The sequence below is a fragment of the Lynx rufus genome, unplaced genomic scaffold, assembly GCF_022079265.1.
Source record: "Lynx rufus isolate CCGP_SWC_20201006 ecotype Redwood Valley unplaced genomic scaffold, mLynRuf1.p SCAF_2, whole genome shotgun sequence".
Taxonomy (NCBI): Eukaryota; Metazoa; Chordata; class Mammalia; order Carnivora; family Felidae; genus Lynx; species Lynx rufus.
In genome coordinates this window covers 197,367,726-197,384,461 of record NW_025814834.1, presented here as the reverse complement: position 1 = coordinate 197,384,461, position 16,736 = coordinate 197,367,726, and the positions used below count along the sequence as shown (strand labels likewise).

Below are 16,736 nucleotides of genomic sequence, written 5' to 3'. Positions count from 1 at the left end.
GCGGACACGTCCTTGTAGGTAAAGTGTTGCACGTGCCCGTGCTTGCTTCTTGAAGATAACTTTCCAGAGGTACAATTTCCTGGGTCAAAGGGCAGTAATCCTGTGGGTCTCTGTAAGCCATCTTGCCAAATTGCCCTTCAGAAAGGCTGTATCTGATGACCCAGGATGCCCCCCATGTTCCGATGAGGCTGTCTGCACTCAAAGGGGCAGGGGTCAGAAGGGCAGGGATCAGGGTTGGGCGGTTGCCTCCGTTCTGTGGCCATTTACGAAGTTGCCCCAAGACTCCCCAGTGTGTCTCTGTCTGGTGGGGTGGGAATCAATCCATGGGTTCACGGGGGGCTCTGCAGCTTCAGGCCCTTCTGGGGAATGGGGATCGGTTTGTGGGCATCGGGGTGATGGGGGACCTGGGAGCACAGCTGGCCTGTCTCTGACTTTTGCCCTCTGGGGCCCACGGAGGGAGACACTGAATTCCTGACTTCTCAGCCTGGAGACGTGGTTGCCCGGGCCTGGTAAGGGTCCTGCCCTGCTGCAGGGTGAGGGCCCTGCAGAGGTGGGGGTCCCAGACGTGGGGCCAGACTTCAGTGGGTATAGCTGATGGGAGCTCGCCCCAGGCGGCTGGGGAGGGTCCCTGTGACAGTCGCTCTCTCCCCGCAGGATGGCCGAGCCTCGATTTAACAACCCCTACTTCTGGCCCCCTCCTCCCACCATGCCCAGCCAGGTAAGACTGAGCGAGCGTCGCCCTCCGGCCGCCCTCCCCCTCTTGGAGCTGCTCTGCTTTGCCCCGGGCTTCGGCCCGGCCCACGGGGCTCAGGGCTCAGGGCTCGCGGCTCGCGGGGGACCGGCGGCCCGGGGAAGGGGCCCGGCGCGGCCCCAACCCCCTCAGTGCCTCTCCTCTCCCGCCCGCAGCTGGACAACCTGGTCCTGATTAACAAGATCAAGGAGCAGCTGATGGCGGAGAAGATCCGGCCGCCTCACCTGCCGCCCACGTCGGCTTCGTCGCAGCAGCCGCTGCTGGTGCCGCCGGCGCCGGCCGAGAGCAGCCAAGCCGTCATGTCGCTGCCCAAGCTGCAGCAGGTGCCTGGGCTGCACCCGCAGGCCGTGCCGCAGCCCGACGTGGCGCTGCACGCGCGGCCGGCCACCAGCACCGTCACAGGTACGGCGGGCCGGGAGTGGGCGGGGCCGGCGAGGACGGGGCGGGGCGGAGGGAGCCCGCCTTTCCCAGGCCCCGGCCAGCCTGGGAGGACAACCCTCCCCTCTCCGCCCCAGCCTTCCCCCATCCCACCCCACGCGTGACGTTGACAGGACGGGGGCGGGTCAGTGCCAGGTAACTTAGGGAATCCAGAGAAGAACCTTGACCAGACCCGCTGTTGATGAGGGAAGCGAAGCAGGAAGAGGGAACAGCACGTGCTACGCGGGTATGTGTGTAGAAAACAAGCGTAGGATGGGTGGAAGGGCCAGGTGATGATGATGGTGACTACACTCACAATATGGCAGCTGACTCCAGTTGAGCACCAGCGTGTAGCCAGCAGTGTGCCTTTATTACTCCCAGCAGTCCTGTGAGGTGGGTAGTGCTAGTATTAGGTTGAACAGTCGACCATTTTTGACTTCTAAGACAGCACTTTCGTGTGCACCCTCATCTCTCCATTTAACGGATGAGGAAGGTGAGCCAGAGTTGCACAGTCGGTAGGAGGCAGACACAGGCGGTGTGGGTCCAGAGCCCATGTGGGTTCTAGAGTCCATTGGCTCTAGCTGGTCCTGCTGACACTAGAGAGGAAGCCGACCAGATGTGAAGGGCCTTGTGGGCCACCCCTGCAGTTTGGACTTTACCCTCTGTCAGTGGGGAGCCATGAAAGATTTGTAAGTAGGGGAGGGAGATGCTCAGAGCTGGGTTGGAAAGCTGAGTCTGGCTGCGAGGTGGGGACTGGCTTGGTGAGAGGGCAGGAGGCAGGGAGATCTATAGGAGAGGGTGGTGGCCTGGACCAGGCAGTGACAGTGGGGATGGAGAGAAGGGGACAGATCTGAGACACGTCGAGGGAAATGGACAGGACTCGATGCTAGACTGGACATAGGGGTGAGGAGCAGGAAGAAGTGAGGGGGTATCCCAGGCACCGCCAGGAAAGTGGGATCACAGGAGGGGGTGGGGGAAAGAGGTGAGCTCAGTGTTGAGTAGGTTGGGACTGGGGTGCTGGGGGCATCCTGAGGCATTGTCACGGGGCTGGGTCTGTCTGATGCCTACCTCAGAGCCTGGTGGACAGGCTTTCTCCGGAGGCCACAGCAGCCAGGCCTTTGTTCCTCCCCTGGCTCACCCCTACCAACGGCTGGGTGCCTCTCTCATTCCCCCCTCCTCTCAGACGCCCAGGAATTATGGGGCCCAGTGAGCCTCCCTGAGGCCCCAGTGACACTCTGCGCATTCCCCCCTTATTATGACTTTATTAAATTTATTTTTCTCATTATAAAAGTAATATTAAAAAAGTAATATAAGCATATTAAAAGAAATTTGGAAAAAAGAAAAACTAAGGGAAAAAAACCCACTCATAATCCCAGCTCCTAACCCAGCCGCTTAGAGAGCCCTTTGGTTCATTTCCTTCCTTTTCCATCTTTTTTGTTTATTTTTTAATACGTGTGCGTATTTTGCTGAGCTTGTAGTAGGGCTGTACCCGTGACTTTAACTTTCTGTCATAAGCATTCTATCATAAGCATATTTAATGCTTTTTTTTAATTATAAAGGTAATGCATAGTCCTTACAGAAAATTGAGAACTCGCAGACAACCTGAAAGGAGAAAAAATTAGTCCTAGTCCTACTACTGTTAGCATTTTCATATGCTCTATATGAAATTTATATAATTCCTATATAATTTATTTTGTTTTATCCTTTAATCACAGATGTAAAAAATGGATGAATTCACCAGGTAAAAAAATCAAATAATATAGAAGCAGCTAGATAAAGTATGGAAATGTCCTTTTGCCAGAAAAGTATTCTTCCTCCCTAGAGTGAGCCATCTTTCATACACAAATTGAGTTGGATGTGTCTTCTCAGATCTCTTCCTGTACATTTACACACACATATGTATTGTCTATTACATACATATGAGGTTTAGGTGTGTGTGCTTTTAAACAGATGGGTTCATACCGTCTATGATTTGCTTTTTCACCTGACAACGGCACATTCGGGCATTCTCTCTCCGTCACTGCTCAGAGTCTTTCTTGTTTTTGTGGCTGCCCAGTCCTTCACAGTGAGGATGGACCACATCTCTTTACACAGCCCCTGCTGAGGACAAACAGGTTGTGTCCAGTTTTGTCTGAGCAGAATTTTATATGGAAGGGCCCTGTACACAGATGTTTGTGCTCATGGGCAAATATTTCCTTGCGGGCAATTTCTAGAAGTTGTGCACATTAGGGGCGCCTTGGTGGCTCAGTCAGTTAAGCGTCCGACTTTGGCTCAGGTCATGATCTCACGGTTTGTGAGTTCAAGCCCTGCTTCGGGCTCTGTGCTGACCGCTCAGAGCCTGGAGCCTGCTTCAGATTCTGTGTCTCCCTCTCTCTCTGCCCCTCCCCCATGCAAGCTGTGTCTCTCTCTGTCTCTCAAAAATGAATAAATGTTAAACATTTTTTTAAAAAAGTTGGGTACATTGACACATCAATGGCTTGTACCAAACAGCCCTCCACTGAGGGTGATAGATGTATCCTTCCACTGCCAGTGGGTGACACAAACATGTGTCCGTCTCTGGAGCTTACCTTTTTCAATGCGTAGATTTTTGGTTTCTTTTTTATTTCTTAAATTATTTATTTTTTAAAAGTCTTTATTTTTGAGAGAGAGAAAGAGAGCATGCACACAAGCAGGGGAGGGGCAGAAAGAGAGGGAGAAACAGAATCCGAAGCAGGCTCTAGTCTCTGAGCTATCAGCGCAGAGCCTGACTTAGGGCTTGAACTCACAAACCGTGAGATCATAACCTGAGCCAAAGTCAGACACTTAAATGACTGAGCCACCCAGGTGCTCCTGGTTTCTTTTTAAAAGAAGCAATGTTTTAGTCATGCAATAGATACTATTTTCATCTTTTGTCTGTTTAACCTGATATTGTAATGTTTCTAGTCCCCCCCCTTTTTTTCAGTGTTTATTTATTTTTGAGAGAGAGACACAGAGTGACAAAGTGCAAGCGGGAGAGGGGCAGAGAGAGAGGGAGACACAACATCCCAAGCAGGCTCCAGGCTCTGAGCAGCCAGCACAGAGCCTGATGCTGGGGCTCGAACTCACAAACCTTGAGATCATGACCTGAGCTGAAGTCGGGTGCTCAACCGACTGAGCCACCCAGGCGCCCCTGTAGTCCCCTCCTTTTTAAAAGAATAACTTTTATTAACAAAAGTTTATTTTATTTTTTTCCTTTTCCCTTTATTAAAGGTTTTTTTTTTTTTAAGTAATCTCTACACCCAGTGTGGGGCTCAAACCCACAACCCCCCAGATCAAGAGTTGCACACTCCTCCAACTAAGCCAGCCAGGCGCTCCTATATATATATCACAGAAGTTTCTTTAAAAGTTCATTGTCAAAGAATCAAAGTATAGCTAAGTAAAAAAAACAAAACAAAACAAAACACATTTAAAAAAAATTACTCCTAATTGCATTATCCACATCACTTTTGGTACATCTTCTCCTACTTAGTTTTTCTGTGCATACATAGGCCATTTTGTTGTTTGTTTTGTGTGTATATTTCGTTTTACAAACATAACCTCTTTTTATTTTTACTTATTTATTTATTTTTAATGTTTATTTATTTTTGAGAGAGACAGAGCTTGAGCGGGGGAGGGGCAGAGAGAGAGGGAGGCACAGAATCCGAAGCAGGCTCTAGGCTCCGAGCTGTCAGCACAGAGCCCGACACAGGGCTTGAACTCATAGACCGCGAGATCATGACCTGAGCCAAAGTCGGACGCTCAACTGACTGAGCCACCCAGGCGCCCCATAATAACCTCCTTTTTAATGGACACTTAATGTTCAGTAGAGAAAACTGATCACAATTTATTGACCCCTTCCCTAATGTTACACATTTCAGTTCCTCTAGCTTTTTGCTATTGCACATAACACAGTAGTGAACATCTGTGTGCTTGTTTTTTTTCTACAGTTTGAAGTATTTCCAAAGTGCCTCTGTTACCAACCCAGTTTAGTCCTTAGGTATCTAAGGCATCCTACACACACACACACACAGCCTCTCATTTAGTTCCCCCTGGGGTGATTTACGAAGGGAAGTTGGGGGGTGCTTAGAAAGGCCTCTGCAGCTGCCCTCACCCCATGTCTTCCACAGGTCTGGGGCTCTCCTCCCGGACCCCGGCTGTGAGCACGTCCGAGTCGAGTGCAGGCACGGGGACCAGCACCCCGTCCACGCCCACCACCACCAGCCAGAGCCGCCTCATCGCCTCGTCCCCCACCCTCATCTCAGGGATCACCAGCCCCCCCCTCCTGGACTCCATCAAGACAATCCAGGGCCATGGCCTGCTTGGCCCCCCCAAGTCCGAGCGCGGCCGCAAAAAGATCAAGGCGGAGAACCCAGGGGGGCCGCCCGTCCTCGTAGTCCCCTACCCCATCCTGGCCTCGGGCGAGACTGCCAAGGAGGGCAAGACATACAGGTGGGGGTCTTGGTGGGAGGGGGTCCACGTGGGCGTGGGGTGGAGGCTCACACCAAGGGCTGCCCTAGGAGCCCAGCAGCTGGGGCTGGAAAGAGGGACTGCAGAGGCTGAGGGTAGGGGCCAGGTCCAGAGGAGCGGGGTCTCCTGGTGAGCCCCACCTGCAGCCCATTCACAGGCAGGCTGGGGCTACCCCCCCATGCATATGCGGGGTTGCCAGAGGCCAACCTCACCACAACCTGGTGTCGTGGGAGTCCTGTTCTTCCTCCCTTCAAGCTCTCGACCCTCAAGTTGGAATCATCTGGGGAGCACTCAGAAAATGCCAATCCCAGGGCAGCACCTCCAGAAATTTTGATATAATTGGTTAGAGGGGGGACATGCAGAGGGCCAGTGAGCCCCTCTTGAAAGCTCCCCAGATGATTCTGATGTGCAGCTGGGAGGAGGACTTCTTACTCCCAAAGTTAGGGCATGTGGCCCCGGGCACACCTTCCCAGGATTGCCAGGCCTGTCTTCCCTGGGAAATGGAAACCGTTTCCCCCACTGCTGGGAATGGGCCCCTAGGGGAAGAGCCTTTGGCTCCAGATTGGAGGGTGTCCGGGCTGGGAGCCTGTACCCCTGGGCTCCTCACAAGGAAGCTCTGTGCCCAGATGCAAGGTCTGGGTGCTGTGGAAGGTGCCCTGAGCAGTATACTGGCAGAGGGCAGGGGCGAGGCGGGGGTGGTGGCGGTGGCCGTCTTCCCAGGTGTGAACGTGCCTCTTACCCCACAGGTGTAAGGTGTGCCCGCTGACCTTTTTCACCAAGTCTGAGATGCAAATTCACTCCAAGTCACACACCGAGGCCAAGCCCCACAAGTGCCCGCACTGCTCCAAGTCCTTTGCCAACGCCTCCTACCTGGCCCAGCACCTGCGCATCCACCTGGGCGTCAAGCCCTACCACTGCTCCTACTGTGATAAGTCCTTCCGACAGCTCTCCCACCTCCAGCAGCACACCAGGTGAGTGGCCCGCCTGGTGCTGCACCCCCTGCAGCCGATTTCAGCTCAGCACCTGCGCCGGGTGCATGGACCTGGTGCAGGAGGGGCAAGGACCTTCTCTAGGTGCCCACTGCCCCGAGGGTCAAGACCAAACTCCTTTACTTGGCATTTGAAGCCTTTGGTGATATGACCTCTGTGGACCTCACTGGCTTCTGCTGTCACTACTATGCCACCCTTCCCACCGTGTCTCATCTGCTGTGTCCTTTGCCTGAAACACCCTCCCCCATCTTTATCCTTTTTCTCTGGCCTCTCCTAGCCATCTCTCAGTCCAGCCTCCCCACGCCCCGACAGGCCCTATGCATCCCCATCACGGTAGTGATAGGCTGTCTCATCCTTGCCGGCTTCTTTTCCCAACTTCCAAATATATTGATGGCTCTTAAGGCAAGGGCTTGGTCCCCTCCATCCCCATATCCCCAGTGTGTGGCATGTAATAAGCATCTGGGCATTTGTTTAATATTTGTGGGATAAATAGAACTATCTTTTATAGGTCATGTGATTCATCCATTTGACAAGTATTTGCAGAGCCTCTACCATGAGACAGACATGATTCTAGGTTCTGGGAGCGCAGCAATGAACAAAACAGACAAAACTCCCTGTCCTTATAGGCGTACAGTCTAGTCGAGCATGTCAGAGAGATATTCAGAAATACAAATGCTTTCAGGAAAGACAAGTTTTTCAGGGGAGTACAGACATCAGAAAGACTGACTATCCACCCGCCAAATAAAAACACCATAGGTGTTTAGAGAAACAAACCAAAGGTTACCAAGATTGCAGTTCATCTCTTCAGAGGGGAAGAAACACAGAGGTTTTCTCTCCCCTGGTGATAGCATCTGTGAGCATTGCTATGGGTTGGCCGCTATCTGCTTTGTAAAAGTCAGGGGTAATGTTTTTGTGTGGAGCTTGTAACTTGCAGGAAGTGCTCAAATATTCTCTCTTTTGAGGACTGATGCTAGACAGAGAGACCCTAGTTTTTATTTTTAGGTTCTTAAAAACTGTTGTTCTTTTTGTGATTTATTCATACGCATCCATTGCCTTTGTGTGCTTTATCGCGGGGCACAGAGTGCTTTGTCTGTTCCTTGGACTCGGAGGCATAATGTGTAGGTTTGATGGTAAGAAACAAATGGCAGAGTGCCAGTAGGACAAGGCATCCGTGGTTTCTCCCGGTCCTGCGCCTCCTGAGGCATAAGGATCTGACCACAGAACTTTCTCTCCGCAAGTTTCTGATTTTTTGTCGTTACTTTGATTATTTTTTGAAGTTTGGCCAGTTTTCTGGACACAGGCATGTGTAACGAGGTATTGATGAAGAAAGAAAGTCCTGCTGGTTAGAGCATACGATACTAAGGTTTGAGAGCTAACTTCCGTCAGATTTCACAAAACCCCTGGGTCCGCCTTTTAATCTGTGTGTGTGAAAAAATTCCTCATGATATTATTTAAGATCAGTAACCTAGAAGGATCCAATTCACCTGTTGGGTTGTGCCTGTACAGCCTGTGATGGAAAGGGTACCTTGTTTTTGGAGACACCCCCCCCCCCCAACCCAGTGCGTTGGCGTTTCGGGCTGGCAGGAGTAACTTCATGTGTAACCTTGAAGGCTGGGGTTCCATAAGTCAGGGAGCAGATCTGGTCCAGTTTCCTGGAGCCTTAGGGAGTCCACATTCCCACATGTGAAGGACAGTCCTTGTGTTTTACTATCAGGCTTATAGTAATCTAATACTATAATGAAATGAAATTTGTCTTCAAATGTGACATTTCTGGCATGGTGGTGGTTACAAATTTGATTTACCCAATTATATCCTGTTGGGAAGGAGGACAGATTCTTACTGGCCCTATTTACCAAACTAATGGTCACGAAGAGCAAATGGTCTCAAATTGTTGGCAGTTGGTCGGAGCAGGTTTTTTTTTTTTTTTAATATTTATTTATTTTTGAGAGAGAGAAGGAGACAGAGTGTGAGTGGGGGAAGGGCAGAGAGAGAGGGAGACACAGAATCCAAAGCAGGCTCCAGGTTCTGAGCTATCTGCACAGAGCCCGATGTGGGGCCCAAACTCAAAAACCGTGAGATCGTGACCCGAGCTGAAGTCGGTCGTTTAACTGACTGGGCCACCCAGACACCCCGGTCTGAGTATTTTATTCCTTGTTCAAAGATAGCTTAAATTGAGGATTAGAGGTAGGTCAAAGAAGAAATGGGTTTTCTCGTATGCCCTTTAGGAAATAGAAATTAACGCCAACTAAATCACTTTCATTCCGTCCAAAGTCATAATTCCTGTTCTGCTGATCTCAGGTGGTTAGTCTGCTTTGCCAACTTGCCTGCTTCTGGAGTGAAGACTCTGGGACCCTGGCTTGGCCTCACACAGTGGCTGCTCGAGGTGATGGTGTCCGTTTGGAAGCTGTGCCCATTCACCTGTTCTCTGGAGCGTAAAGAACTGAGTGCGTGTAGTCCTCTACTGAGCCCATAATCTCTTGATGTCTTCTTAGGAAGACTCAACTTCAGACCTGAAGCAGAGGTCTTTTGGCAGGTGTGAGGGGGACCTCAGCTCTGTTGCTGACACCAAATGACTCTGGTCCGTTTATGGTAACAGTCAACAATGCCAGAGTGGAGGAGAGTGTAGTCTTTTATCACGATATATTGCATGATCAATATTTAAGATTAAGAACAGATTTTAGGCAGCAAGGGCATTGACCCATCTTCATACGCTTTTAATTTATCTCATAAGACGTGTTGTAACTGTCACTAATTGGTAAGTGTAGTTAGTTAAATGTAGAACAAAATCTTTTTTTTTTTCATTCAAGTTGTTAACATACAGTGGGGTATTGTTTTCAGGATTAGAACCTAGTGATTCGTCACTTACATATAACACCTAGTGCTCATAAGGACATGTCTTTTTGATTTTTATTGTACGTGAAAATAAGTTACTGTTTTTTGGTCTCCATTTTAAAAAGTGCCCAAATCTATATATTTATATTATATAGCATATATAATTCTGTATGATATACTGTATAATCATGTAAGTTACATATTATCATACATATAAAATGAATATAAGTGTATAATACATTTTCTGTATGTATATGCACACTTAAAATATAAAATTAATGCAGGGAAATTGGCCATCTCTTTTTTTGATTTGCCAGCTGCCTTACCCTAGTATCTTCATAGGACAGCCCTCGCTCTAGTGTTTGGCTAATTAAAAATACAGAAAATACAAAACGCTCAATCATTTGGAGCATCCCCTCTTTTAGTAAAACAAAGAAGGAACTCTTTGGTGTTGCCTGGTGGCCATCTGGAAAGTCCAAGAGCGTTTGGGTGTAAAAGATACTTTGATAACATTATTCTGATTGGGGGCCTGGATTCGAGAAGGCTAGGGCACAAGGTGGGCAGCCTAGGTAAGGTATGAGCATTGGTTTGGTAGTAATGGGACACCTGGGTGGCTCAATCGGTTGAGCGTCTGACTTCAGCTCAGGTCATGATCTCGCGGTCTGTGAGTTCGAGCCCCGGTTCGGGCTCTGTGTTGATAGCTCAGAGCCTGGAGCCTGCTTCGGATTCTGTCTCCCTCTCTCTCTGCTCCTCCCCTGCTCACGCTCTGTCTCTCCCTCTCAAAAATAAATAAACATTCAAAAAACAATTTTTTTTAAATGGGGCACCTGAATGGCTCAGTAGTTGGGCGTCTGACTTCGGCTCAGGTCATGATCTCACGGTTTGTGAGTTGGAGCCCCGCATCAGGCTCTGTGCTGACAGCTCAGAGCCTGGAGCCTGCTTCAGATTCTGTGTCTCCCTCTCTCTCTGCCCCTCCCCCACTCATGCTTTGTCTGTCTCTCTCTCTTTCAAAAATAAACTTAAAAAAATAAAAGAAAGAAACACAGTAGCAAGTAGTGATAATTAGGAGGAATCCTAGTTTTTTCAGAAGTAAACCTTTGTTTTAAAATACTCATCAAGACCGTGACCAAAAAAACAACAAAAATTTCACAGGCCTTTGAAGGAGGGGATTTTGCTGATGTTCCTTATCCAGGGATTGCTCTCCATTCCCAAGGACACACATTTTTTTTTTCCTCGAGTGATTTGAGTGCATAATGGTGGGAAACCAAACAAGCAATAGAAGAGGGTCCTATTAACATTAGAGACAAATTGTTAGTCATTAGACAGTGACACATATAATTAAACCGATGTGTCCTCACCCAGTGACAAAGAGGTGGGTGTCCCGAATACAAGTTCCAGAATCTGTTAGACAAACAAACAAAAAGCTAAACACAAAGAAGCAACCAGATTCCAGGTTCCTTGTTTCCTGCCGTTCCACAGAGACTCTTTCCTGCTTTTTGCCCCTCTGTAGAAAACCAGACAGTCAAGGCACATAATCAAATCCATCTTCCAAGGGTGATGCCAGTAATGAGGGGAATAAAAGAAGGTCACGTCCAAGGCTGAACCAGCCCTGGTTACGTAATAGAAATAGAGTTAGAAACAGGTTGAGCAAGATGACTCTGGTTATGGAGAAAGATGTGCCTGGAAGCATTCTGGGGGGCAACGTGGTTTCGATGTGCTGAAGCACTTTGGTGGGGCTCTCCTCCGTGAAAGGAAGACAAAACAAGTAAGGAAACGCAGGTAGCTGGCAGAGTGTTCCAGAAGTCCAGAGTTCAGGGGTGGCCCCATAAATAATAAAAACCACATGTATTTCAAAAGAAAGTCAGCAGAACTTTGCAGAGAGTCTGGTCAGCGTAGAAAAATGGCATCTGTCACACCTGCGACAGCAGTTAGCACGAGTGCGAGGTCATGTACCTGCAGCCTTACAAGGCAAAAGTCGGGGATCGCACCCGTTTTGTGAGTGGGTAGGTGAGGTCTAGGAAGAGGCTCGAGTGACCGGATGTGTTTGTCTATTCAGGCTGCAGACCGGTTTGCATTTGTTTTCTCAGCTATGTGACGTTTGTGTGCGTGTGCCGGGGTAGGCGTACTGGTGGCAGGGGTAGGTGTCATTCCGTTTTTCTCGAGTCTGATGATCGTAACGGTAGTCAAATTCTACCCACAACTAGCCTGTGTCCAGGATGCCCGTGTGCCTGGCCCCAAGGCGGGTGTTTCCATACGAAGTCCTCCTGTAGTGTGAAGCTGTGTTTCTAAAGAAGAGGTAGCGAATCTGAAAAGTGGCATGGAGAGTGAGTCATCTCAAGGAAGGTTAACTTGTGCTGACCCTACCGTTGTGTTAGTTCCAAAGCATTCACCCGGCTGAAGTCGTTCAGTGTAATTTATTACCTGGGAAATAAAAGAAAAAATGAGAACTGATGAATTGTCCATAATTTTATTTAAACATTGAATAAATTCTCCTTGTTGGTTTGTATAACCTGTTTATCTTAAATAGAAAGTATCTCATGAACACCCTTCGAAGAAGTCACTGAATCCTTACGGTCATTACAATCCGTATTATTATCGCCATTTTCGGACTGAGGAAACTGGGTTGAGGGAGGCAAAGTCACTTGCCCAAGGTCACTGTGCTACGAGGAGGCAGAAGTGAGATTTGAGCCCAGATCCCCCAGGAGCCCGTGCGCCACAGGGAGGAAGGGGCTGCGGAAGAAGCTCCTATGGGTGGAGGTGCCAGCTACCGCAGGGCGAGTCTTCGGGGCCCCAGGGTGGGGGGCTGCGGCGGTCCAGGGGCACTGATTTCAGCTCGGCTCCCCTGCGCTGCCTGTGGTCCGCACATGTGAGCACATGTGGGGAGCGGGCTGGGTGCTCCCCTACAGAGAAGATGCCCTGCGGAGACAGGAGTCTGATGTTGGAACTGAGCAGGGGTGGAGTCATGGGAGGTGTTCCCGGCAGGGGCGGCAGCATGAGCACAGGCTCAGAGGCTTGCTGGGGGGGTGGGGGGGGGCGGTGTCTTCATGTGCGTAGCTCACTGGAAAGTTGGAAAGACTCCCTTCCAGGGAGAGCAGTGGTGGAGGGGGAGGCTTTAGAAACCAAGGCCTTGAATGCTGGGTCACAGGGTTTGGACTCTGTCCTGGAAAAGGGGGAGACAGTGGAGGTCGCCAGGCAGGGCCATGACGAGGTCAGATCCCTGCGCTGCTGCTGTGGCGGAGGCCAGGAGGGGAGAGGCTGCTGCTGGGAGTCCAGGGAGGAGGCCAGGCAGCTGTGGTACTGGGACTGGGAGGCCACAGGGGGCTTTCCGTCTCCAGAGGGCTGGGCTGGGGCCCTGAGGAAGGACCTTTGGAGGGTGCAGTCAGTCAACAAATACTTGCATCCTATATCTGAGGATGGACGTCATTGGCTATGTTGAGCATATTACTGTTGCCAGTGACCGACATCAGAGAGAAAACCCTCTTTCATTCAGTCCCTGCCTATGTACAAGGTCCTCTTGGCTGGGCCCTGGGGTGATGCTGGTGAACAAGACCAGGGGAGCCCTTGCCCTCAGGAGGCAGCCCAGGAAACAGTGACTAGGCAGTGACAAAATACACATTGCTTGGGGGTGGGCTGCAGGGCCCAGGCCTGCTGTGGGGGCTCAGGGAAGGCCGCCCAATCGGGGGCTTTTACGCTGAGAACAGGAGTGTGGGTTTTCACCGGGTATTAGCTGGGGAAGAGTGTGCCCGGAAGAGGGGGCAGCCTGGATAAAGGGAGGAGCTTGGAGTCTAGTGGGGTCGGGGAGGCTGGTGGGGCCAGAGGCTGGGGGCAGGGGAGAGGAGCAGTGGGAGGCAAGGACTCTGGGGTGAGCCCTGGAGGGGTTAAGACAAAATCAGCACATGCCCTGGGGTCCCTTAGTCCCCTCTGCCACCTGACCCCAACTGAATGAATTCTCCAGCCCTGAAGGGGGTGAGGGGAGGATGGAACGGAGGGGTTGTGTCAGTCCAGATGGCCATTAAGGTCCTTCCATTGTAGGGACAGGGTGCCATGGTTGGAATGATGTCTCCAGATACATGACACCCAGAAATGTGCAGGTGGAATGGGGTTCTCAAAATCGGGCCAACCAGCTCCACTTGGCAGGTTTCTTTGCAGCCTGTGAACTGGCTCTGGCCTTGGCATCTGAGCCTGGGCCCTGTGCTTGCCCTCCCTGTTGCGTAGAGGAGATGGTGGGCGGGGAGTGGCCCCTGTACTGAGGATGCATCCGGATCACAGGTTTGGTGGGCAGAATCATTAGTCAGACAAGGTTGCCGGGTGAGAAATGGATCTTGGACCAGGATGTAGGGTGCATAGGAGCAGGGAGGTGAGGCCAGAGCACACGATGAAGGGCCTTGAATGACACACTAAGGAATCTGGACTCTTACCGTGTTCACGGTGGGCAGCCAATGTCTTCCTGATGGCGGGGAATGTTGTTTATTCAAGCCCATCCAGCATGGGGCCTGCTGGGACAGGGGCCTTAGTTTGATGAGTTTGTTGATGGGCAGAGCAAGCCGCCTCGGTGAGGTGGCCTGGGGCATTAGGGACACGGTGTGGCCAGGGCTGGGTTCTCCCTTCCCTTGATGCTTGGTGGCAAATTAGGCAAACAGCGTTCAGGACGGCCAGCATTTCACGGCCCACCTACTTGGCGGAGAGGATTTGCCAGAACAGGTGACTGAAGACAAGCTCAGGCTGATCGCGGAGGGCTTGCACAGAAGATGGGCTCTGGGGCGTCTGCGCACCTGTCCGGGCCCACCTCCGTCCTCACCTGGGCCCCCTGGGCTGTCAGGCAGGCACGAGCAACACCACTGACCTGAACAGAAAATCCAGCTGTCCACCTTTGAGTCATCACTCTGGAGTCACCTGTTCAGTGAGGCCCACCCTGACCTCGTGTTTAAAACTGAATCCCCCCCCCCCCCCGGCATCCGTGCTCCCCCCCCCCCCCGCCCCACCTTATTCTCTGTCTTCTCACAGCACTTATTACCTTCTATGTGGGATTTACTTACTTATTTCATGTTTGTTGTTTGTTTCCATGAGGCAGTGGTTTTTTGTCTGTTTTGTTCATTCTAAGTACCAAGCGTGGTGCCTGGCACAGGGCTACCCAGCGTAATGAATGTTGAGTTAATGAATGAATGAATGAATGATGGTAATACTGGCAAGTGTTGACTGAGTGCGGACTTTGTGCCAACACTTGGCTAAACCCCTTAACACGTATTATCTAACGTAATCTTCACAAAGTGACGTGAGGTCATATTTTTATGCTCATTTTGCAGATGAGGAAACCGAGGCTCAGTGATTTTTTCCCAGGGTCGCCCAGCTAGTAGCTGGTGCAGCCAGGATGAGAACCCAGGAGTGGGAGGGGACAGAGGGCTCACAGGAAGGACAGAGAGGGCTGAACTGCTGGGCCTCCCCGTCCTGCATTCTCTCGGTAGCTGGGGTGACCAGGTAGCCATCCCAGACATGAATCTGATGTGGAGACAGGGCAGGGAACAGAAGTTGGGGGCCAGTCAGAGACATTTCCTTCTGAAGGCAAGAGGCAGAGTGGACAGGCACGTTCCTGGCAAAGCTGTGGATCTGTGTTCTTTCAGTGGTGGTCTGTAGGTGGGTTTTTAAGGAGAGAGGGGCAGAAAGCAGTCAACGCGGGCCCCTGAGGCTGGGGGGGCTGGGCCGGGTCTCTGAATGGGCGCTGGCGGTGGGCGGGGTTCAGCAGGGAGCTGTGGGGAGCAGGAGGGCTCTGGTTACAGACGGGCAATGGGAGGCCAGAGAAGGAAGGAGAAGGGGGTACCTGTGAAGTCCCCGGCCCTTGCCTGGGGCTCTCTGGGGAGTGTATGGAGTGGAGACAGGGCGGCTTGGGAGTCAGATATATGGTGCAGGCCATCCAAGGGCCTGGGGGGCCGGAGCCGGCCCACGGTATCTGTCAGGGACTCCACCTCACTGCCCATTGCAGAATCCACACAGGCGACAGACCCTACAAGTGCCCACATCCTGGCTGCGAAAAGGCTTTCACTCAGCTCTCCAACCTCCAGGTGAGTGCCCGCCTGCCCCTTGCCTGCCTGGCCCCCTGCAAAGGGAGCCCAAGCCGGGGTGGGGCTGGGGGGAGCCCCGGCTGGCCCCTGACCCCTCTGTGCTCCCCACAGTCTCACCAGCGCCAGCACAACAAGGACAAGCCCTACAAGTGTCCCAACTGCTACCGGGCCTACTCGGACTCCGCGTCCCTGCAGATCCACCTCTCCGCCCACGCCATCAAGCACGCCAAGGCCTACTGCTGCAGCATGTGCGGGCGGGCCTACACCTCGGTGAGTGCCTGGGGTCCTCGGGGGACCTCTTCCTCTCCCGTGGCCTCAGCCATCTTGATTCTCCCCACTTTGCAGACAAGGAAACCGAGGCCCAGAGAGGGGAAGCAACTCCCCGAGATCACGATGAGTGGCAGAGCCAGGGTTTCGGCTCCCCAGTTCTATTTCTGGCTGCCCTGGGCCGAGCCTCCAGCCTCTTGGCGGCCTGTAGCCGCCTGGTTTCCTCCAGGCCCCGGAAAACTGAAGGCAGTGGTGGGGGGCCAGGCACCCTGCTCTCCAGAGCCAGAGCCGGGGAAGGGCCTTCCCCGCTGGGCAAGCTACAACCCCCATCGTGGCCACAAGAGGGCGCAGTGGCTCGGCCCAGAGCTTCCTCATCTCAGGAAAGGCCTGAGCAGTACCAGAAAGGTCATCTCATCCAACCCTCTGTCCCTGGGTGGGAATTTCCCTAAGCAAGGGCCTTTCAGCAAGAAGAGGGAGGCTGGGCAAATCACCTGAGTGTGTGTGCGTCTCCAGCTAATCAGATATTCTGCAAATAGACCCCCATGCAAATCCAGACAGAGATCACTGAGCCTCAATTTCCTCATCTGTAAAATGACGAGGTAACAGTTCTCAACTCACAGGGCTGTTGGCCAGCAGAGCCAGTGCCTAATAAACATCCGCTAATACAATGATTTATTCTCTCATTGTTTACTGAACACTTGTGCCAGGCTATTGGGAGTCAGGATGAATCAAACAGACATATTCTCTGCCCCCAGGGAGATTGGACTCTACTGCTGGAGACAGATATTAAACAAGTAACCAACAAATAAATATGGAATGACAAATTATGGTAATTGCTGTAAGCAGGGTTTCTCATCCTCGGTGCATGTTAACATTTGGGCAGGGTACCTTTGTGCTCAGGGACTGTTTCGTGCATCGTAGGATGTTAGATACATCCTTGGCCTCTGTGCACTAGCTGTC

The 16,736-nt window shown here is 51.6% G+C and overlaps 1 protein-coding gene across 1 annotated transcript in view; it reads left to right on the top strand.

The window, feature by feature from the left end:
• Positions 1–16,736, top strand: part of ZNF362 (zinc finger protein 362) — a 39,774-nt gene that overhangs the window by 18,771 nt on the left and 4,267 nt on the right. Inside the window, exons 3-8 of the mRNA XM_047084252.1 lie at positions 655–718; positions 907–1,153; positions 5,293–5,614; positions 6,379–6,603; positions 15,431–15,509; positions 15,621–15,779. Of these exons, the coding sequence (XP_046940208.1) occupies positions 655–718; positions 907–1,153; positions 5,293–5,614; positions 6,379–6,603; positions 15,431–15,509; positions 15,621–15,779 (1,096 nt within the window). The remainder of the gene's footprint in view (positions 1–654; positions 719–906; positions 1,154–5,292; positions 5,615–6,378; positions 6,604–15,430; positions 15,510–15,620; positions 15,780–16,736) is intronic.